Source organism: Aegilops tauschii, chromosome 6 (genome assembly GCF_002575655.3).
Source record: "Aegilops tauschii subsp. strangulata cultivar AL8/78 chromosome 6, Aet v6.0, whole genome shotgun sequence".
Classification (NCBI taxonomy): Eukaryota; Viridiplantae; Streptophyta; class Magnoliopsida; order Poales; family Poaceae; genus Aegilops; species Aegilops tauschii.
Genome location: NC_053040.3, coordinates 452,149,048 through 452,171,432, shown reverse-complemented (window position 1 = coordinate 452,171,432; position 22,385 = coordinate 452,149,048). Strand labels below are relative to the sequence as shown.

Here is a 22,385-nt window from a genome sequence, read left to right as displayed (position 1 = left end):
TACTCTTTGCGGCTGTATGTGGAGCTTGTTTTGCAGAGCCGGACACGTTCTCTGTGTTCGAGGACTACTTTGGAGTATTCGGAGGAGGAACCCGCCTTGCAATGCCGAAGACAATCTGTGCGCCGGACACATCGTCATTGAAGTCTGGTTCAGGGGCTACTGAGGGAGTCCTGGATTAAGGGGTCCTCGTGCGTCCGGCCTATGTGACGTGGGCCGGACTGATGGGCCATGAAGATAAAGATAGAAGACTTCCTCCCGTGTCCGGATGGGACTCTCCTTTACGTAGATGGCAAGCTTGGCGTTCGGATATGAAGATTCCTTCCTCTGTAAACCGACTTTGTACAACCCTAGGCCCCTCTGTGTCTATATAAACCGGAGGGTTTAGTCCATAGAGGCAATCATAATCATACAGGCTAGACATCTAGGGTTTAGCCATTACGATCTCGTGGTAGATCAACTCTTGTAATCCTCATATTCATCAAGATCAATCAAGCAGGAAGTAGGGTATTACCTGCATCAAGAGGGCCCGAACCTGGATAAACATCGTGTCCCCCGTCTTCTGTTACCATCAACCTTAGACGCACAATTCAGGACCCCCTATCCGAGATCCGTCGGTTTTGACACCGACACCAACTCATATGAAAATCATGGAGGCATTTACATAGGAGAAGATGCTGAGCCTCTGTGTAAGTTACAAATTTCGCCAGTCTAGTTTACAGGTTACAGGTCTATTACTACTATACATACAACCGATGTTCTCCTCGTTCTGTCTATATATATGTGCCCTTTGCCCCCGTATAGAAGAATCAAATAATTTCAACCGCCGGCTATTTAGCTAGCCATTACCCTAGCATCTTCTAATGAGTCCACCCACATTCTGAGCGATGTCTTGTTTGGTCTGCACTGAAACGGGTGGGTCACCGATATACTAGTACATCCTCTATAACACTAAGCTCCGTAATTTCAAAGGGCTCACAATCAATTGAGGTTTACAATTGAAATTGGGCAATCCGATTTTGACCGGGTCAACAATTTCTAAAAGCTATCTCATTTAATTGTTTTATACTATACACTACTCTCACATTCAATTCTTTTAATTTACTATATTCCTTAATTTTAAAGCTCTTTAATTCACTAGAGGTATTCGATTTTGGATTTGATTTACGATTTTGGTCGGGCCAATGATTTTTCAAATCAATCAGCAGCAGCCGGCCTATAAAAACATATCAATCGTGCACTTCCTCCCACCAATGATTTTTCAAATCAATCAGCAGCAACCGGCCATCATGCGTTACTGTAGCACCAATATAATACATGCAGCTACCGATGCAGAAATTTTCCCACATAAATATGGATTTATTAGCGGATAACACAGAATCACACCCAAAAGACCCATCAAATATCGTATTATAAAAAAAATACACACTCCATCATCTCACAGCCCCCCAAACTAAATATTCCATCCATTCCAAAATATAAAGGGTATTAGTTTTTCGGAAAGTCAAATTTCTTTAACTTTGACCAAGTTCAAAGCCAAAATTGCCGACATCCACAATATTAAGCAAAATATATGAAAATTCATTTTGTGGTGAATTTAATTATACCGATTTGATATTATGGATTTTGTTATATTTCTCTACTAATATGGTCAAACTTAAAATTGTTTGACTTTTTTAATAAGTAATACATCTAATATTTTGAAACATAGTGACTAATTTTTTTAGAAACCCAACAACACCAATGGCGTAGCAAAGCGCGCCCAACTCTTCTAGTATCGAAGAAAGCCCCTATCCGTAAAGACAGGATGTATCAAATAATTATTATAGCAGAGACATAGTGACTACCTAAGAGTTCTAGCTTCAAGTAAATGATCTATAGTTCTTCAGCTAAGAAATTTCAGCAAGTAAATAATCTTCACTAAAAATTACATCCAGATTCGTAGACCACCTAGCGACGACTACAAACACTGAAGCGAGCCGAAGGCACGCCGTTGTCATCGGCCCTCCCTCGCCGAAGCCGGGCAAACCTTGCTGTAGTAGACAATCCGGAAGTCGTCCTGCAAAGATTATATAGCTATTTGTAGGCTGATATAACTCCTCAACAAGATGGGTGCAAAGATTGTTAACAGAACACTGGTAGGCAGTGTAGCCAAGAAAACTGGGTATCTCTACATAACTTCTTATTAATATAGTTAGATGGGCAACATTCTTGTAAAACTTTACTAAAATAATCAAATACTTTGACCTATAAAACTGCAAATAACTAGTCCTTTATACATACTCCCTCCGCTTCGAAAACAAATGCGGGGTTGACCTAAAACCCCGACACTTATTTTTGAACAGAGGGAGTACGGCTTATTATTATCAATATGGTTACATGCATGGGCAACATTACTATGAAATTTTACTAAAAAAATCAAATACTTTGACCTATGAAACTGGCAGTACCAAATTACCAATCCTTTTTTTATTTGAGGGATCAATCTTCTTTTTTTTGAGGGACCAATCCTTCTTTCAAAGACTCGATCAGAACGACCGCTTCATTCCGTTGCAGGAATTTAGATTGTGGACGACCTAGCTAGTGCTAGTGCAGGCCATGAAGCAGGCCTCGGTGTCTCTCCACGTCGCCGCCCAACTCTCTGTACTTGAGCCGCATGAAGACCTGCAGCGCGTGCACGCCCGCGGCAGCCGCGAGGCGAGGGCTCCCCAACGGCGGATGGAAGCCGAGGTGATCAGCGATGCGCTCCAGCCCCAGCGGCATGGCCGGGCATTCGGCCGCCATCCTCGCGACGTCGTACACCTGGACGCCAAGGTAACGCCGAACGGCGCCGACGAACCCGGCCATGTCCTGCGGCAGCGGGGCGCCGCCGGTGACGATCTTGAGGAGGTACGCAATGTGGTACGCCCCGGCGTAGGTGACCCACGATCGCGCAGCACACCGAGGGTCGAACAGGCCGGAACGCAGCAGCTTCTCCCTGAGCATCTTGGCGCTGAGGCCGCGGACGCGGAGCCTGTCCACGTCGAGGCCGCGGCCGGCGAGGTACGCGAGGGAGCTCTCGTCGTGCGGGTCGGACACGGGGCAGAAGTCGCGGAGGTTGAACTCCCACGCGCCGAGGTGCCGGCCGTGGCCGTCGCGGAGCGCGATGCCCACCTGGAGCGGCTTGAGCGCGTCCACGTTGGCCTTCGCCACGGCGTAGCGCTCCTCCACGGTGAGTATGTTGTGGTTCCGGTCCGCGTGGTGGACGAGGCCCGGGTAGTGCACGTTGACGGCGACGTACCGGGCGTTCCAGGCCAAGTGGCATAGCCTGTCAGATTCCTCCCTGAAGTTCCACGCCCACACAGAGCGCACCGGCACCGCGGACGACGGCACGGGAACTGCAACTGCATGGAAGTAGAACGGCGGCGGCTGCATTGGGGACGTGTGGTAGAAAGGCATCGGCGGCGGCGGCGGCGGTGGAAACATGGGGAACATACCGGCGGTTGGGTTCATGCAGATCGATCGTTGCCTCGACCTCCATGAGCCGGCTGCTGAGCTTGCTTTATAATACAGATACAGAGGGATTGGATCAGGGTCGTAGACTCGTAGGTGGATTCGGAGACAGGACACGAATCGGCCGGTGATTCGAAGAAGCTAGCTAGCAATCCTACTGCAATCCCTCCTGGCTCCTCGTGACGCTTGGCTCGGCTGTGATGTCAGCAGCTCCAGCGCCCGCGATCCCATCGGCCCTCCCACACGGAGTAGATTTGAAGATGGGAAAGACTTTATTTCAACCGGCTGATTTTCTGGCCCGCTAAACCTCGTCGAGAGCCGTCCGATTCCACCGGATGCGTCGGCCCGCGCTGGGCCGCTAACTTGCTCAATCACAATTTGTCGTTGGCGCGCTGGTCCCATGGTTTCCACATCCTTTCTTGTCCGACTTTTTTCACAGGTGTGGTCCCGTGATGCCCCTTTTTGCATGCATGTGCTCGTTTTGACTTCCAGCACCGCTCTTGTTGCCATGTAGTAGTACTACTCATCAGGAGTATTTAGAGAAATTGACACCACGGTTAACTGTTACTAGTGAGTGTTTTGCACGGAGGTTCACTGGATTGCGAGAACCTCGCGGGTATTGCAATGGAGCATCGCCAAACCACCGGAGCATCCTCAGTCTCCGGAACCTCGCGGGTGCTGCAATGGAGCATCGCCAAACCGGCGGTGCATTGTCGGCCTCGGGAACCTCATGGGTGCTGCAATGGAGCATCACCAAACTGCTGGAGCATCGTCAGCCTTTGGAACCTCACGGGTGCTGCAATGTAGCATCACCGGCCGCCAGAACCTCATGGGTACTACAATGGAGCACCACCGGGTCGTCAAAACCTCACGGGGGTGCTTCAATGGAGCAACACCGAGTCGTCGGAACCTCATGGGTGCTGCAGTGGAGCATCACCGTGGCCTCGGAGCATTGTCGGGCCGTCGGAACCTCACGGGTGCTATAAGCCTATAATAGAGCATCGACACCAGAACCTCACGGGTGCTGCAATGAACCATTGCCGGGCAGCTGGAACCTCATGGGTGCTGCAATGGAGCATCGCCGCCGGGCCATTGAAACCTCACGGGTGCTTTAATGGAGCATCACTGGGGCGTCAGCGTATTATCAGGCCGCCGGAACCTCACGGATGCTGCAATGGAGCATTACCGCCGGGCCGTCGGAACCTCACGGGTGCTGCAATGGAGCATCACTAGGGCGTCAGAGTATTATCGGGCCGCGTGGAACCTCATGGGTGCTGCAATGGAGCATCGCCGACGGGCCGCCGGAACCTCACGGGTGCTGTAATGGAGCATCATCACCAGGCCGCCGAAACGTCACGGGTGCCGCAACGGAGCATCGCCGGGCCGCCGGAACCTCACGGGTGCTGCAATGGAGCATCGCCGTCGAAGCGTCGTCTGGCCGCGGGAACCTCACGGGTGCTGCAATGGAGCATCCTCACCAGGCCGTCGGAGCATCGCCGGCCCGCCGGAACCTCGCGAGTGCTGAGCATCATCGGCCGCCGGAGCGTTGCAGCATATGTATTCGTTGTAGAGGATGTGCTGCCGGAAAATGACGACGACGACGGTGCTCTAGCAAAGACAAGGACTCGCGACATTGCAAAATGCAGAGTCGCTGCTGATTGTCCGTGCCCCCATGGCGCAAGAGTGGCCGCACAATTTTGCACGTCGGAAGCGTTGTCGCAAAGCAACTCACTGGACATGCAAAGCTTGTCCCATGTGCGTCTTCAGCGACTACGTAGCTTACAGGGATGCAGACGTTGCTGCACTTCTTTGATGTGGAGAGAGTTAACGACCGGAGCGACGTCGACCCGCGTTGGCCTATTTCTGCGATGGAAAGTAGGGCAGGAGGAACCACAGCGCAGGGAGCGGGATGAGCTATTTTATCCAACGGCAGATGCGTCGCTATCTAACGGTACGGGAGCCGGCTTATGTTTCCCCTAAAATCAGGCGGATGACGCCTAGCAAGCGCCTGGTAACCATCGATTCCCGGAAACCGCTTATGCTTATCTACCCCAACCGCCGGTTCGCATCGTCCACACAAACAGCACAAGGGCCGAATCTCTTTCACTGTGAAGGAAGAAGAAGAGTTCAGAAGGATGGCTTCGCTGTTGCTCAGATCTGCCGCAGGCCGCGTTCTTGGGCGATCAATCCCGCTAGGGGTAGGCTCCTTCCGTCGGAGCCCAGGCCGGTTCCTCTCCGGTGGTGCTCAGAGGATCGAATCCAAGGTACGTAATCCATCTTTCCTCCCCCCTAACGTATGTATTCCCCATGTTCTGTCTTGCTCTAGGGTTTCAGTGATTCGCGAAATTAATTCTTGTTAGCTAGTACTCCCTCCGTCCCATAATATAAGAGCGTTTTTGACACTAGAGTAGATGTGATCTAACTATGCGTTAGGTGTTGCAAAATTATGTGCTAAAGGTACCTCCTTTTAATTAGCACGCTGCAGAAACTTCTTAATGTCATTCTCTTGGTCCTCCTGATTATTTCTCCTTCATGTACCTCCTTTCAGCTTAGGTTCGTTGTTCGGGTCTAGCCGAATCAACTTCTCAAGCTGTGAAATATTTGCAAACAGTTATTACTGTGCATACAAGATGTGCCATGACAAACTAGCAAAGTGCCTAATTTTATATAGTAATTTATTAAAGTTTAATAATACTTTCATTTGTTTACAGCATTCTCACTCAAACTACACCCACTCCCCCAGGCCCGTTTTGAGATAGCATTGGAGAAGTATAGCGAGAACTTGCAAAAGGCACATGAAGCAACTCTAAGTTTGCTAGAACAGGAGAAACGGTAAGTGAATTCATCATCTGTAGTTTTTTGATCGGTTCCCTTTTCTCTTGATAGTGGAACCCAGTCCTTCTCTGTCACTTAAATTTTGTATTGTTCTTTTCTTTTTAATTTGCAGCTTCGAGCAACAGGAGCAACAACAAATGTTGTTGTTATCGTATTTCTTACTTCCCGCTGGTGCTGGATTTTTCATATTTGGTCCAGACAAGAAGAAGGAAACACCCGAGGAGACCATTGAAACCTCTACTTAGCGAAGTTTGCGGCGTTTTGATTTGTACCTTGAACTATGTTCTTATGCAGAGTTAATAATTGTGAGCTTACCGTATGGAACTATGACAAGTTTTAAGTGCAATAATACTAGAAACGGGTAAAGCTGTCTAGTCGCATCACTAGAAATTATTTAGTCTTAACTCAATTCTCAAAATGGTTGATTGGAGAAGTATAGTCGTGTTGTAGGAGAGGGTTTGACTTAGAGAGGCGCATCCCCGAGCACACCCTTCTTGATCGTTCAGTCCCACTTAATCCCAACCCCTCTTTTGATCATACAAAAGGTCTCCCCTCGATTCCTTCTCTGATATCTTTGGTGTGGTTCATTCCTATTGGATCTGATGTTTCACAAACTAGATCCTACTATCTGTTTTTCTCCACCATAATGCTCATGTTTCACAAGCCATGGCGCTGCATTTGCGAAAATACGGCTGGAGGTAGCGCCTAGGGAACCGCCTTGCTGGTGGGCTCGCAGTGGACTCTGCGGGCGCAGCTCTCCATGCTTGGTAAACCTCCATACTCCATCATTCCAAGAACCATGCGGCGGGAGACGGGTGGGAAAGAAGATGGTCGCACAATGGGGAGTAGGGTCAAGCACAAAGTAGGGAGGAGGAGAGGTGGTCGGGGATGGGGGTTTGGTGGGGTTTAGGGTGGGGCCGTGTGTCTACGCCGGGCAAACATTTTAGGTGGAAATTTTAGGCTGCCACTGTCACGACCGGTTTTTCAATAAAATAATTATTGATAGACCAATCCCTTTTACGGACCAGTAAGGAAGAATTCCTTCTCACTGGTAGACAATATCTTGGTCACAGAAGAAAAATACCAGGAGTACTGAATATAATACAAGGTTGAGCGGAGGATGCCCAACAATTTCTTACATGCACGCCGCTAAAACAAGACGGCGGATAGGGTGACATACTACTAACTCACGATAATGACAGTGGTGGAAATATCACTGCGAAGCGAGTGATATGACTCCTGAAGACTACAGCTCTTCGAGCGTCGGAGTGAGGCTCGAGGAGACTTATTGCGGGTGGCGGAAGCGTATATAATACAAGTGACCAATATCCGGGATCGCGCAGGACTGACTGGGACTCCTCTAGGCGTCGGACGCGCTATCAAACTCTTCATCCAAGAGATCGCCTTCGTCAACATCTGGCCAAATCAACAAGCCAGGTGAGTACTATGAAAGTACTCGCAAGACAGCTCGGACAAAAGATATAACAAATGCAAACATGAAGCATGAGAACAATTTAACCAGTGCGATCAGACATAGAGATAATAAATACTGGGTGCCAAGCGAGGGTCTGAATGACTCCTCGAGCGGAAACTGCAAGAATAGTAATACTGGTGCCAAACGAGGGTCTGAATGACTCCTCGAGCGGAAAATGCAAGAATAGTAATACTGGTGCCAAACGAGTGTCTGAATGACTCCTCGAGTGGAAAATGCAAGAATAGTAATACTGGTGCCAAACGAGGGTCTGAATGACTCCTCGAGAGGAAACTGCAAGAATAATAATAATGCCACAGTCGGACGTCTGAGCGACATCACATAAAGGGCTTATAATAGAAAATAAAAGACGAACATGCCACAGTCGGACGTCTGAGCAACATCACCTAAAGGGCTTATATTGTAGCTCAATAATACAATAGTTCGGGAACATAAATTATCACAAGTACGAGACAAATATAAAGTTAGTCCATCCACAGGAATAATAATTTAACTGGATTTACCACTTGAGCTTGTTCACCGGGGACAAGTTTTTCACGCGGATAGATATGGGTATACTGATTTCACTACGTGATCATGGATACGATGACTTGGAAGAATTTGACTCTGCAGAGTTTGTACTTAACCACAGCCAACGGATTTCAGTAGTCACAGGGACTAGTTCCGTTTACGGTGTTTTGGAAGGAACACGTCTAACCAGTACACACCCAATTCAACATTCCAAAGCCAGGGATCACCCTCAGCAACGTTCAAGAAAAACCTTGAGACGGGGAGGCTACAACCTCGCGTAGCATGGGATCAAATTTCTATACGCGCGCTCTAAGGGGGTGCCCCCCCTCTCGGTCCCAACCGGAAACACCCATGCCCCCTGACCGGATGACTGGCTTTAATCCTGGGCCAAGGTACCATCATCCCGGCCCCTCTGTTTGGTGTGTACACGGAAAGAGGTTACCAACTTACTAAACCGCATCCTGGCAAATGAAACATGTGGTAGCACGGAAGGGGGAAAGAACGATAACGTGACTCCGTCCACGTTAGCGTCAGAAATAGTCGGATGACGCAAGGCTGGTATGCTACAACAGTACCACCTTGCTGCCCTTCATGTCACCACATGATTAGGCCATCTCTCATCAGAGATCATCGCAACTATGAAACATGCGGGGGAAAAGAACGATAACGTGACTCCGTCCACGTTAACGTCGGAGAAAGTCGGATGACGCAAGGCTGGTATGCTACAACAGTACCACCTTGCTGCCCTTCATGTCACCACATGATTTGGCCATCTCTCATCAGAGATCATCGCAACTTTGGAACATGCGGGTAGTTGCCTTACAAGCAACGAGGTATTTACCGACACTCATATGCCACGCACAAAACTTTCAAGCAAACATGCAAACACTTATCATATCAAATGTTCAAACATGCTTGCCTGGTTCGGAGAAGTCGGAGTCTAGCTCGGCGAAGTTTGCGGCTCCGTCACCTCTTCCGGAACCTACGGCAATCACGAAAACGGGTACTAACGTGAAAACCAAAACGTGCACAGAAACTTCTCCAAAGTTTTTCCAAATAAATCTCATAAAAAACTAGACAAAAATTTAAGACTGTCAGAAAAAGAATCACTCAAAAATCCCTTTTCATTTAAAAGTTATAAAGGTTTCTATCCAGGGACTTATCTGTAATGAAACAGAAAAGTTCCAGGGTTTAAACTGAGAAACCCGAAAACGCTTCGGAAAGAAATGCGCTAGCTAAAGGAAGAAAACGTATTTTGCCTGAAGGCGCCAACAGAAAACGGTTCGCGAAAGAATAGAACAGAGGCTGACATGCGGGGTCCACATGTCAGGTTTGAAAAGCTCGCCGGCGCCCGAAGACTGCGGTGGACGCCGGCGTCGAACCACGGCGAGTCAGGAGGATCGGAGGGTACCAAGAGCTTCAGCGTGTTCTTCCGCGTCGGTGGGTGGTGGACTCGACCAACGGGGAGCACCACGTCGACGGCGACACTATCTCCGACGGGCGGCGGCTCGGGTGGTGGTGGAGAACTCCGGTGGAGGGCTGCAAACTTCGAATTGAAGCGCGGGTCAGAAGGAGGGATGCATAGTGAAGCTACTGGCAAGAGATGGGAGGCGGAGGTGCACACACGAGGGCGAATCGAGCTGGATCCCGTGGCGGGTCGTGGCGGCCGGAGTCGAGGAAGGAGACCTCCTCGGGGCTCTTCCAGTGGCTAGGCGTGCTCTAGGTGAAGTGCAGGGATGGTGTGTGCTCGAGTTGAAGCTCGAGGTCTCTATTTATAGGCGGATCGACGGGGTGGCCGTGAACGGAGAATCTCCGGCGAGCGATTACGGGGATGCAGTGGATTGGCAGGAGGTTTGAGTGGCCAGGCAGCATCAGTGGAAGTTACTGGTGTCATTCCACTGCTAAACGGAGTTGGTCTTGGCGTAATGGCGTCGGTCCACGGTGAAATGGCCGCACGGGCTCGACGGCGGCAGAGAGCGCGCTCCGCGCCCTGCGGTTCACGACGAGAGTGGCAGCGCGTTCGGGGGAGTGGAAGGCCACGCGGCGAGCTCCGGTGGCTTGGGCGGCGCTGGGTGGCACCGTCTGCGCCGTGCCTCCCGCTGGCGGCCGCAAAGCCGCCGCTGGCGTCGGTCATGGGGCGGCGCACCTTCTGCTGCCCGTTGCCGACGTCCGCAAGGTGCCAGACGCTCGTGCGGTGCAGGAACAAGGGGGAGGGGACGAGGAGCAAGGCGACACAGTGGCACTGGCGAGATCGACGTCGGGTTCTGAAGAAAACGACAGTGCACTGCAATGCTCTCTGAACTTAACTGAATCTTGACATTGACAATGCACTGCAGGTGTTCGACAGAAAGATTTGGCAATGAGATAAATTTTTCTGGAGCTGGTACTTGGTGAGGTGACCACTCAATGCACCCAGAGGCTGCCTGATTTTACTTGAAATTTTTGGAAAAGGATTTGAATGAATTTCACCAAATTTGACAAATCTGGTCCAAACTTGCAGTAAGTGTAGTTTGAAAAATTTGAACTGAAGACCAGTGGATCTTCATGGATCTTGGTTGAGGGTTCAAAGGACTAGGGAGAGGAGTTGGTTTGGGGGCAAAAATCAAAGCAGAGATGGTAGCTCCTTTGTAAATCACCAATGGCTAGAAAAGAAGACAGAAATTTATTTGAATATGTTTTGAATGGAAAAATTTATATGGAGAGGTACAACTTGCTAGATTTGATGCAAAACATGATCCAAAGATGAGGGGAGGGTTAGGGGAATGGATTTGCACTAAGGCCATGGCAAGAGGGAATTGTTGAAAGTGGCAAGGGATTATTCCAAAAGCCATAGTGCATTTTCAAAAGGATTTTCAAAAGTCATTTTCCCCAAATGAAAAAAAACATTTTGTCTTGAGTCAAAATAAAAAAAACAAGAACCTCCAAGACTAAAGACAGATCTTGGATGAATCCAAATAAAATTGTTGCCATAAAAAAAATATTTGAAAGGGAGAGTTTTTTTGAAGAAAAATTTAGATCACCTCCCTCAAGTCAAATAAAATCTTTTGAAAAATCCAATTAAAAACTTGGGTGTCACAGCCACTAATTAGGCTACGGCTGGGGCAGTGGTACCCCCCAGAACTGCCCGTAGCTCCGCCGCTGCCTCCCATGCCTCCAATTCACCACCACCGAACAACCACTAGCACTACCATAACGGACACTACCTAGGTCTAGTAGTGAGGCTTTTCGGTGGTCTAGGTGCTTTGTACTTCTGATGAACTTCTATAATAGATCTGGAACTTTTTACACACAAAAAAAAACAAAAATGAAATTTCAAATGGAAAGCCCAAAAGAGAAAATTGATACAAGGATGAGTCATGAATACCTTTTCTACCTTACTGCGCCATGTGCAAAACCTGACTAGTAGTGCTGAAACGACTTTGTCTGCCTCGCTTGGTTTCGTTAATGGAATCCGACGGAGCCCCCCTCTTTCAACAAAAAAAAAACTACGGCATGTGCACCCACGGGCCACGGTAAGTAGTGTTGTCGAAGGAGCTGTATATCATAGAACCTTAAGTCAGGAATGCCATGGTGAGGTCGTTCTACAATTCCAACAATCAGGAAAACGCTCTAACGTTCAGCAGTGCCTACTTTCATTTGGATTGCTTAACTATCGAAGCAACCGACTAGGAACTACATGCATGCTACCCTGTTTGCAGTAGGGTAGTACTGTATTAGCTGTTTTTTTTTTGGCACGAACGTACTGTATTAGCTGTTGCAACTGAACAAACAAACTGTACCGATTTGCTTCCAGTTCCCTAACCAGGGAGAGCAGTGAAGCGTCTCCTTCTGATATTTCAGCACAAAATGTTCATAAATGTCAAATAGCTACATTGGCAAGTTGGCCCACATAGACCTGGAATCAATGGAATTCGTCTGAAATGTTATGTCTACTTTTATGTGCATAAGCACAAAATAAGTTCTAGAACAGAAAAGGGTCCTCGAGTGTTGTTTCATCACCAGACACCGGTGCTGCGTTCCGCACACGTTACTGCACAAAAACCGGCAAAGGGTGGCGTCCGGCAACTTGATCTTATCTACCGAAAATCCAGTGCACATTACAGGTAAAAAAGGGGAAAAGGCTCAGGACAGTCTACCGTTGTCACCATAGCTTTGCTTACTGAAAATGGGAGGATCGGTTTTAAAAAAACGCATCATGGATATCAGTCGAAAAAAACCGAAGCCATTATTTTGTTATTGATGCAGGAAACACGCGCTCTCTGCTACGCTTCTAACGGGATCAGTGTACATGATACAATGGCAAGGAAACAGCAAATGCCAACCAACATGAAAATCATGGAGGCATTTGCCCAGGAGAAGATGCTAAGCCTCTGCAAGTTACAAGTTCTGCCAGTCTATAGTTTACAAGTTACAGATCTATCACTACTATACATACAACTGATCTTCTCCTGGTTTCCCGTCTCTATATGCCCTTTCCCCCGTATAGAAGAATGAAATAATTACGACCGTCTGCTCTTACCCTAGCATCTTCTAATGAGCCCACCCACATTCTGGGCGATGTCTTGTTTGGTCTCCACTGAAACAGGTGGGTCACCAATATACATATCGAAGAAAGCCCCTGTTCGTAAAGACAGGGTTTAACAAACAATTATTATAACTCTGACATAGTGATTGCCTAAGAGTTCTAGCTTCAAGTAAATGATCTATAGTTCTTCAGCAGAAAAATATATAGGAGTATGCACTTACTGCAAAGATCTTTGCTCTGGACAGCACCAATTTGTTTGCCATCAACTGCATGCAGATTTCCTTGTTAATGTATATTATGGTGGAAAATAACTCAAATCGTACTAAAAGAAACAATTATACTAACCTTCAGTTATAAGCTGGCCATCACATGTTTGACGGAAGTCGATCTTTGTACCCTGCAGTTAAACCGATTATAATATCACATGACTAAACGCAACAAATCATATTAACCAGATGAGACTAGAAGCTTACCACAGGTATTCGAATGTCTTCCCTGAAGTAAGAACCAAATGTCTTTAGGCAATGGTAATCAGTATTAGGATTCATCTGATCGTCAGTAAACAAAAAGCTCTGTTAAGCCTATACGGATAGCAAAGAATATTGAACTAGTTGCTGAATTAATAACAATCACCTTTTGCAGTCGAAAGCCAAGAGATTTCTCAAACGCACTGAAAAGTTTGGTAATACAAATAAACAATTAACTTCAATCTTGCATTAGCCATATCTTCTGAACCATAGATAAGGATCAAAATATACTGCCTCCGTTCCTAAATATAAGTCTTTTTAGACATTTCAAATGGACTACAACATACAGATGTATGTAGACATATTTTACAGTGTAGATTCACTGATTTTGCTTCGTATGTAGTCACTTGTTAGGATCTCTAGAAAGACTTATATTTGGGAACGGAGGGAGTACTACTGTTAGCATGAGAATTCAGGAATACTTACTCTCGCACTGCACTAATGCTAAGCCCATTGTAGCTAACTACCAGTCTGACTGTCATATGAATATTTTCCCTGCATAACAGGGCAAGTATAATGCAAATTCTATTAGAAACAGAGGCAAATGAGTTGCGGGTGGGGAAGAAAATGAATGTTTCTGATGTAGTATCAGGGAATAAGAAAAATCCTACGCATCATCAAAACTCGCAAGCCTACTGCGTCCTAAAGATGGAATCTACTGACAGCAGGTCAATCGGGAGTCCTAAAAATGACATGAAAGAATTGTAGGTTTGGAACCGTTTGTCTATGAACGGAAACGTTAAAGGGCTATCTTTCTTAACGATTTCCAGATTTTGGCCAGATGGAACCGTTTCTCTAGCTCAGCTTACACAAGTGTTACATGTAAATAGGCTGTGTAAGCTCAAGAATATGGGAACGGTTTTCATACAAGGAATTTCAACACATGTACATGATCAATAAAGCATTCACACCTCAGAAGATCTTCATAGAAATCCGGGTGATCCTTCAGCTCGGCAACTGGAACAGTAGCATACTTTGAACCCAGCTTGTTGCAGATAGAATCTGGTTGTATATCTATAAGAATAGTCGAATACAACATCAGTAACTCAAACGAACATCCTTTAAGCAGTACCTCAGTCTGTTATCAGTTCATAAGTAGTAGCAGCACACAGGGAAATTTTGCCTACTCACATAATCCAAAGGCATAAAGATTCAGGTTTTTGACCTTCATTATCCGCATACTTCTGTAACCCATCCCGACAAGCACCTGTAAATTGAATTGTTTGCTGTCAAAGGGAATGCTGAAGGCCATATTAAGATTACATATTTGGTATAAAACATTGTGAAATTGCCAAAACAACAAGATACAGACAAAAGTGTCCAAATAATTGCCACAACACTGGAAGCAGAGCATGTGATAGGGCAACAGGAAAGGAAACAATATTTGACTGGCAAGAAGGAAAATGGTGCATGACGCAATTATCCACAAAAGAGAGTAGGAAAAAGGACCTCTGCGGTTGGATTGGAATTCTCCTCAAGAAGAGTAGGGAACTTGATCCCAGTTCTTGGTTCTGTCAGATCTTCCGGCAATATTGTTCTTGGCACAGCAACACGAGCACAACCTGGGCGCCTTTCGTCCAAATAAGGCTGATCAACATGTTCTCTGATTTGGTCACCATCTTTTCCCAACATCATTGAGTCCGCAAGCATCTTTGGCGATCTTATCAATGCATGTAATGATGATCAGTTAATAAAGCAAAAAACTGAAATAAAAGTATACCCTACAGGAACAATCAGAACAGAGAAAGGAAGCAGTAGCAATCCAACAAGATATATCACGATTGAGCATTGTATTCCCTTTCTATGAAAAGCAGGGGTTCGAACCTTACATGTTTTCAAATGGTGGTATTACACTAGCGGCAGCTAGCATAAGAATGTTACAGGCATGACGCTCCTCAACCTCATTCCACGCTCGCCCAAGCGTTGCGTTTGCAAGCTTGGCTAAGAGCATTTGTATAGCATGCTCTTCTCTGACTTGCAATCCAGCCAAGTGCTGCATGCAAGAGGTCACTTGCTTTATTTGTGCCCGACAGGCTCTTGAACCAGAGCCCGCAATAGCGGACAACCTGTGTAAAATCTTGGGATTCGATGCTCTAGAAAGGCAGAAATAGAAAGCTCCAGCAACCTTGTTGAAGCAGCTGAATGCTTCCTGAACTGCACCACTTCCTGTAGAGCATGCATGCCGCGGATGCTGAAAGGAACTCTCGACTAAAGCCCCAACTTGTGATATCAATCCTAACCCGATGTCATGCGGGATTGGAGAGCCTAGTGGAAACTTGTGCAGGTATCCTCCGTTATGATCAAGCTTGGAGAAAATGAACCAATCAGGTTTCATAGTGCTGCCAAATACTGCAACTTCAGAAGTCTTTGTACCAAGTCGGGGAGTTTGCCAACAGGAGAAGTTAACCGGATCTGTCAATTGGAACAGAGGAACTGAATCAGGGCACAGATGCAACACATATTCAGTGCCTGCTTGCAGATAAAAGTTTTACGACAGTGTTTGCGCCTACCCGTCAAAATGTATGATGTTCTCTCGAAAGCTACTTCCCGGTTCATCATTATCTGATACTACACTCTAAGAAGCCATTCTTTCACCACACATCAGCTACTGATTTTTTACCCCTTAAGCCATCCACAGTGGTTGACATAACAAAGCAAGCCATCGACAGTAGTTGGCATGACGAAGCAAGCCATTGACAGTAGTTGGCATAACAAAGCAATAACAAACCATCCGAAAAACAGCAATTGGAGCTCCCAAAAATTATCCATTAGCACGAACAGAAAAGGAAATCTTATGATCCCACTGAAGCCAAGGAGAATACAGAACACGCCGAGCAGCTACATACATGGCGGTTCTTGTTAGATCAGAATTTCCCCTCCCTCGCGGCAACTAAGCATTTGGCACAGAAATCCCACCTTCTGTAGAGAAATACGCAAGCAGAACACCCAGAACGCCCAGATCAGCACCAAACACGCCATGATCCCGCAGCCTCCGCCAGATTCACACGCAAGAAGCACCACCAGACCCATCATTCACAGTCCGCCCCCAAATCCTAACGCCGGCCAACCTCCCCTCGCCAAAACAACCGAAATCCCCCACGAATCAACCATTTACACAGCCCGCATTCCGCCGTTCGTCCCATCTAGAGCGAGACGCGCATAAAGAAGAGATAACAAAATAACAGCTCGAGGAAGAAGCACACCAGACCTTGGGCGCACGGAATCGCGCGATGTTGTTGGGCGGATCGGGGAGGAGGCGGCGGCTGCGTACGCGAGCACGCTTGGCGGTTGTGGATGGGGGAGGATGCCGTGCGACCGTGGCTTCCCCTGCCGGCTGCCGGTGTTCCCCCGGATTCCAAACCGAACCCAGGGGGATGGAATGAGGGAGGTGGCGGTGGCGAATGAATGAAGAACCGAAAGCGAGAGGATTCGCTTTCGTGTTAACTCACCTCCCCAACTGCTTCTCGGCGGCGGCTGGCTGGCTGGCTGGCCGGCTCTGCCCCGTCCGTGCGTGCGAGGAGGCGAGCAGCACGTGCGCCGATGCCCTGCTTTGGGTCGGGGTTGGGGTCGCCGGGTCGGGGGTGGTTCGAGTTCGGGGTCGGCGTCCGTCTGATTTGCTACTACTGGTTTTAAGACGAACCGGACTTTTTTTTCGCGTCGGCCCTCTTGTTACGTCCAAACTCCTCTCAGACCCAAACTGCTAAGTGCTTTTGGATCCCAGCTTTAAAAAAAGCAGCACAAATTTCTCAAGAAAAAAAGCAGCACAAATTTACAAGCCTAGCAACAAAGCTGCACCGCAAAGTATGATATTGATCCTATAGTGGCAGATAATGTTGAAATCGTCGGTTACACTATGTCATTGCAGCCGCTCGGGGGCTCGGGGCATGATAACGGTGCGCAGTGGCGGGCGGAGCTTGGCCCTAATTCTTAGGAGGGGCTAAACCATGTAGGAGTAGGAGGATTCAATAGTCAATACACGACCTTCTTCAAAAAATGTTTTCTGCATAAATTTGGTCCTTCATGCTTCATCGTATCTTTTTTCATGAAATCCCTTTCTTTTTTTGGGGACCCTGAAATCCCTTTCAAGTATATAGTACTCCCTCCGTTCCGAATTACTTGTCGCATGTATGGATGTATCTAGATGTATTTTAGTTCTAAATACATCCATTTCTGCGACGAGTAATTTGAAACGGAGGGAGTACATTTTTGAAATGGAGGCTCACTAAAGCTTGGAGCCCCTCGCTCCAACACTGCTCTACCCATGGAAACATATATCATATTCAAATTTCTGAAGAAAATAATCATAAACTCTTGATTACAAACTTTGAACACCTCCAATGCAAAACTAGTAAATAAACAAAATTTCACCTGGGAATGGTGAATTATACGAAAGCTTAGCCACCTGAACGCATAATTCAACTTGTGATCTGTAGGAGAAGACAATGCCTGCAAATTTTTTGGGGGGTAAAAAAAGGAATCCCGGCATATGCTGTCCTCGGTCGGACGTCGGAGGGCTGCCTGCGACCGGCACGCACGCACGACGGTCGAATCGGCCGGTGGATTCCCGGAATCGCCCAGATGCGCTCCGCGGCGCGCGCCCGGAAACGAGACGTGGACGTTTACCGTTACGGCCGGCAACCAAACGAGAGTATCTTTTCTCTATTGTTGCACGTAACAGTCGATCAACCGAAGGCGACACTCAGGTATATATAATTCTGCTCATTTTTAGCGTCTAGTGATTGATCCTAGCACATTCCTGCTGATAAACTATGCTGCTGGTAATGGACAGTGGCAGGGCCCTCGCTCGCTCGTCTGGCAAGTCCTTTCACACGGGAAACTACATTCGTCCTGAACCGGACTGATCGAGTGATTAGCATGGGCACGCATGACAGCTCTGGTTGCTTAACTTATTATTGCAGCCCACATGGATTGCTTCTGCTGGCTCAACGTCTTGGGGTGCCACGTCCCACATGCCTGCCCAACTTTCCAAGGCAAAGGCATGGCCGATGATGCGGCCCCTTCAAGGCTTCGTCAACTTCTAAGCAACGAATGATGCGGCATCGGCTTGCTGGCTAACTGCATTCGCTCGTTCGTCCGGTGTGTATGTCTGCATGCCTGATGATTCATGGGAGATGGTTGTGGAGGGTCCGTCCGGCCCCAGGAGGAGAGGAGAGCTACGCGACATGACGGAATGCATAGTGCTGCTTTGCCGCGGCGAGGCGCCGTGTTCACTGAACCTGGCCTGGAATCCCCAACAGTGGGAAGGTGAACCCACGTCTTCGCAATATGACGACGAAGCTGTCTTTTTCCCATGGGGATCCTGCGAGCCCAGTGCATGGGCCATGAGTTCCTTGTCACTGCTGGCAATTCTCAGTTTCTCACCATCAACGTCCAGACTCATTTCTATCGCTGTCACGTGTAAGGTGTAACCGATGATCTATACGAGAATAATGGATCGTGCGACATATATGTAACGAATGTGGGGTGGCACCTTTTACACTCCGTGGTATCCAGAATCGGAGCGTGTTGTTACAGTTTTCTTCTGTTTTTTCGCAAATTAATCGGGCAACTCTCTCCTTTTTATTGAATCGAGTCCTAAGGGGGTGGCTTCAACAGATAAAATAACACTTGGTGGTGCCAACATGCATCTAGATATGTAACCGGTGCTCTAATTTGTGGGGGCTTCTTAGGTCGTTCAGATTCCTGTCTATTTTAAGATTGAGGAAGCTTTTATTGAACTCATATCATTACATCAAGGTGATACAGTTATGCCAAGATCATTCTTGGCATCTGTCAGATTCCCTTTTAAAAAGACAAATGAAGCGTTTCTTGATCCATGTCCAGTGGCGGAGACAGAAAAATTGGATTGGGGGGGGGGGGGGGGGGGGGGGATGTTGTCAAAACAAGTTGGGGAGGGCCAAACTGTTGTAAAATAGGTTTTTAGCAACAAATCATCACCAATTTGGAACTGTTCATTGGTTAGTTAGGTGTAAAACTCACATGTTAGGGGGAAAGGGCCCCTGCTGGTCCCCTTGTCTCCGCCGCTACCCATATCACTACATCAAGGCGATATAATCATTCTAAGATCAGCCTCTGCATAATTAAGATGCACACAAACCATACACACGCACAAGAAAAAATTATCACAAGTGAAATAACTGGGAAATGCTATGGGCCATCATCACCATACTAGGTTGCAACCCATGCTACCAGGCAAAATACTTTCTCATCACCCGCTCCAAATGTTGACGTGTCATTGCAACCAAATCCCGAGAACCCGTGTTCTATGGAATATCACAAGTACAGAATAGAGAGCAGCGATGTGACCCGTCGGTCCTGCTGAAAGCCGGCCTTCTAAGACCGTACTGGACCAAAAGCGTTGGGCCTCATAATTAACAAAAGACAAGCCCATTTGGGTACACATGTGGTGGGATAAGCCCTTTTGGGTACACATGTGGCGGCCCAGGTGGAGTGACCCGTCGGTCCTGCTGAAAGCCGGCCTTCTAAGACCGTACTGGACCAAAACCGTTGGGCCTCATAATTAACAAAAAGACAAGTCGCGTTGCCACTGTGCTCAATTCAGTGCCGGAGTTGAATACATATGCATATACACGCATGCACGTGAATCTCGAGGAGGAGCAAGGACTGAGATAATAGTACCATATAGTAGTATGACCCATATTGAATTTTCGAAGTACAGAGCCAGTGGATAACTAAATATATAACTTGTAAAGGATATAATTCTTTTTATTTTCAAAAACTAGATCATTCTTGCACAACCAAAGCAACCAACACGTAGGAGCCACCCTAACAGAACTAGCGGTTTTAAGCCCTTCCTATTGCATCATAGCCACCCACCAAACATATGTGATACATACTAGATGATGCCCCACGCTTTGTTGTGGTACCTTGTTAAAAATGCATACATGGTTGCTAAAAATAACTAAAACTAATGAAAAGAAAAAGTAATCTTAAAAATATAAAAATGAAGTGTACCAAAAGGGAAAAAGTTTTGAATTGCACTTAAAAGAATGTCATTTCTAACAAAAAATATGAAGGATGAACTACATACGCATGCTACAATTGCCTGACAGATATACTGTCAATAAAAAGGCTAATGTAAAAAATAACTTCTGACTAACATGCATTAATTGATGATGTGGTAGCGCTACATGTGAAACAGTAATAATTTATATTACTCAACCACTTATAAGGCTTCACTTATCCGTGTAGATTTGTATTACTCAATCATTTATCCTCCAAAATTTTGATTTGGGTTTCATCCTTTGTCATTAAACTATCGAAGGAGAGAAATTCCCCCTTCACTTTGCATCAACAAATAACTCAAATCAAGTTACTCGACGAAGAGGTCACACATCGCACATTAGATAATGGCAACATATCTCGTGAATCCGTGATCTTTCGTGTATCCGTGTGTCCCCTCTTTTCCAGCCCCACGATTTTCATCTCGCGCCTCACGTGGAGTGAACCAAATATTTACATTTAACCGCCCGCGCTGTAACTTAACTTACATTTTTCGTTTGCAAAAAACCCCTAAAGCCTCTGATCCAAGATCCCTAACCTGAGGCCTCGAGTCGTCCGTCCTTCCCCAAATCGTCCTTGCCAAATCCCTTGCATCGGCTCCCGAATCAAATCCCAATCTAGACGGCTGCTACCATGGCAACCACGACCTGGACGATTCCCTCGAAGTCCTGCAGGTAGCGGCAGCACACGAGTACCCGGCAGGCGATGGCCACCATATACGGCGACTAAGCCCAGGACGGTCATCTTGGCGGCGAAACCATGAAGAACCGACGACATGCTGCCGCGGTGACGAAGCATCTAAGATGAGGCCCCCCTCCCATGGATGACCTCCCCCGATAGCGATGATTCAGCTGTGCCCCCTCCGCCCCTCGGGGAATGTATCCGGTGCACCCGAACTTGTGGTGCTACCGGTGCACCGGATGCCATAGAATGTTTCAAAAAATCTGAAAAAAAATCTAGCACGTTGACGCAATATTAATGTATGATGTCACTAAATTTCGTGCAAAAATTTAAAATATTTTTTGAGATACAAAAATGACAAATTTGACTTCAGTGTGATAATGGGCCAAATCTAAAGCCCAAATTACGTTATGTACTATTCAATGTTGAATTTGTCATTTTTGTTTTCCGAGTTATGTTTTGAATTTTGACTTAAAATTTTGTGACAACCTACATTGATATTGTGTGAGTGTGCTAATTTTTTTCCAGAGTTTTTTAAATATTTTAAAAGTACAATATGAGCTCGGTGCACCGGTAGCACCACAAGCTCCGGTGCACCAGATATTCCCCCGCCCCTCGTATGGAGAAAGCTGTAGGGATGCAGGTTGTAGCCGGTAGCAGATGTACCAGTGCAAATATTGTCCTTCTTTATTCAGCCAAGAGATATGCAGATTATCAGTGCGAATGCTTGCATCAGCAGATTGTATCTATATTTGCAGTATAATGAATGACAATGGCTTGTTCAGATCAGAGGCTTTGGTTGAGTTTTTCCCTGTTATTTGCTTGGCATTTGGCAAGACAGTATCCTCTTTGCTGTTGCCAAAAAATTCAGTGACTAATTCAGTTATGCGTTGGAAAAATAAGTGACCTTCTCAGTCATGTGGTGAAAGCATATATGTTAAGTAAAGCTTTTGAACTACAGAAGTGGACTGAGATGGCCGTGCCCAGTTTTTAGATGAAAGCTATAATGAAAAGTCATTGTCATAAGTTTCCTGAACATCTACAAACTTCATTGTGTTCTCCCTCACGATGAAGGTCTGACCACAAATAAAGGGGCAACAAACCTGCATGTTTGTTACTAAACAGCATTACAAGTTACAGAGAAACCAGAAATTTGTACATGCTTGCATAGATAGAAAAAAAAAGTGTGAATTCAGTACATGACACAAACTTAATGTTCAGAAGTTTGACAAGCATCAAACTTGTCAGAAATCAAGTAGAATTTAATTCGACATAACACAAA

The 22,385-nt window shown here is 46.7% G+C and overlaps 3 protein-coding genes across 4 annotated transcripts; 1 reads left to right on the top strand and 2 right to left on the bottom strand.

Annotated features, from left to right (window-relative positions):
- Nucleotides 1-2,583: 2,583 nt before the first annotated feature.
- LOC109751349 (probable CCR4-associated factor 1 homolog 11) lies at nt 2,584-3,411 on the bottom strand. Its single transcript, XM_020310242.2, has one exon. It carries the CDS (start codon nt 3,409-3,411, stop codon nt 2,584-2,586), a length of 828 nt encoding a protein of 275 aa, XP_020165831.2.
- Nucleotides 3,412-5,431: 2,020 nt separating this feature from the next.
- LOC109751357 (uncharacterized) lies at nt 5,432-6,728 on the top strand. 2 transcript variants are annotated; one of them, XM_020310252.4, is made up of 3 exons: nt 5,432-5,753; nt 6,201-6,321; nt 6,437-6,728. In XM_020310252.4, the coding sequence occupies exons 1-3, from the start codon at nt 5,480-5,482 to the stop codon at nt 6,567-6,569; spliced, it is 528 nt and encodes a 175-aa protein (XP_020165841.1). In that variant the 5' UTR covers nt 5,432-5,479; the 3' UTR covers nt 6,570-6,728. The 2 variants fall into 2 exon arrangements, with proteins under 2 accessions (XP_020165841.1, XP_020165842.1); XM_020310253.4 differs by having other exon boundaries at nt 5,449-5,753; nt 6,233-6,321.
- Nucleotides 6,729-12,528: 5,800 nt separating this feature from the next.
- LOC109751363 (fatty-acid-binding protein 2) lies at nt 12,529-16,978 on the bottom strand. The gene is made up of 11 exons (XM_020310258.4): nt 16,587-16,978; nt 15,208-15,790; nt 14,828-15,038; nt 14,510-14,585; nt 14,290-14,392; nt 13,805-13,873; nt 13,485-13,521; nt 13,325-13,399; nt 13,197-13,248; nt 13,073-13,117; nt 12,529-12,944 (listed from the first exon to the last, which is right to left on the bottom strand). The coding sequence occupies exons 2-11, from the start codon at nt 15,711-15,713 to the stop codon at nt 12,847-12,849; spliced, it is 1,272 nt and encodes a 423-aa protein (XP_020165847.1). The 5' UTR covers nt 15,714-15,790; nt 16,587-16,978; the 3' UTR covers nt 12,529-12,846.
- Between the last annotated feature and the right edge of the window lie 5,407 nt (nt 16,979-22,385).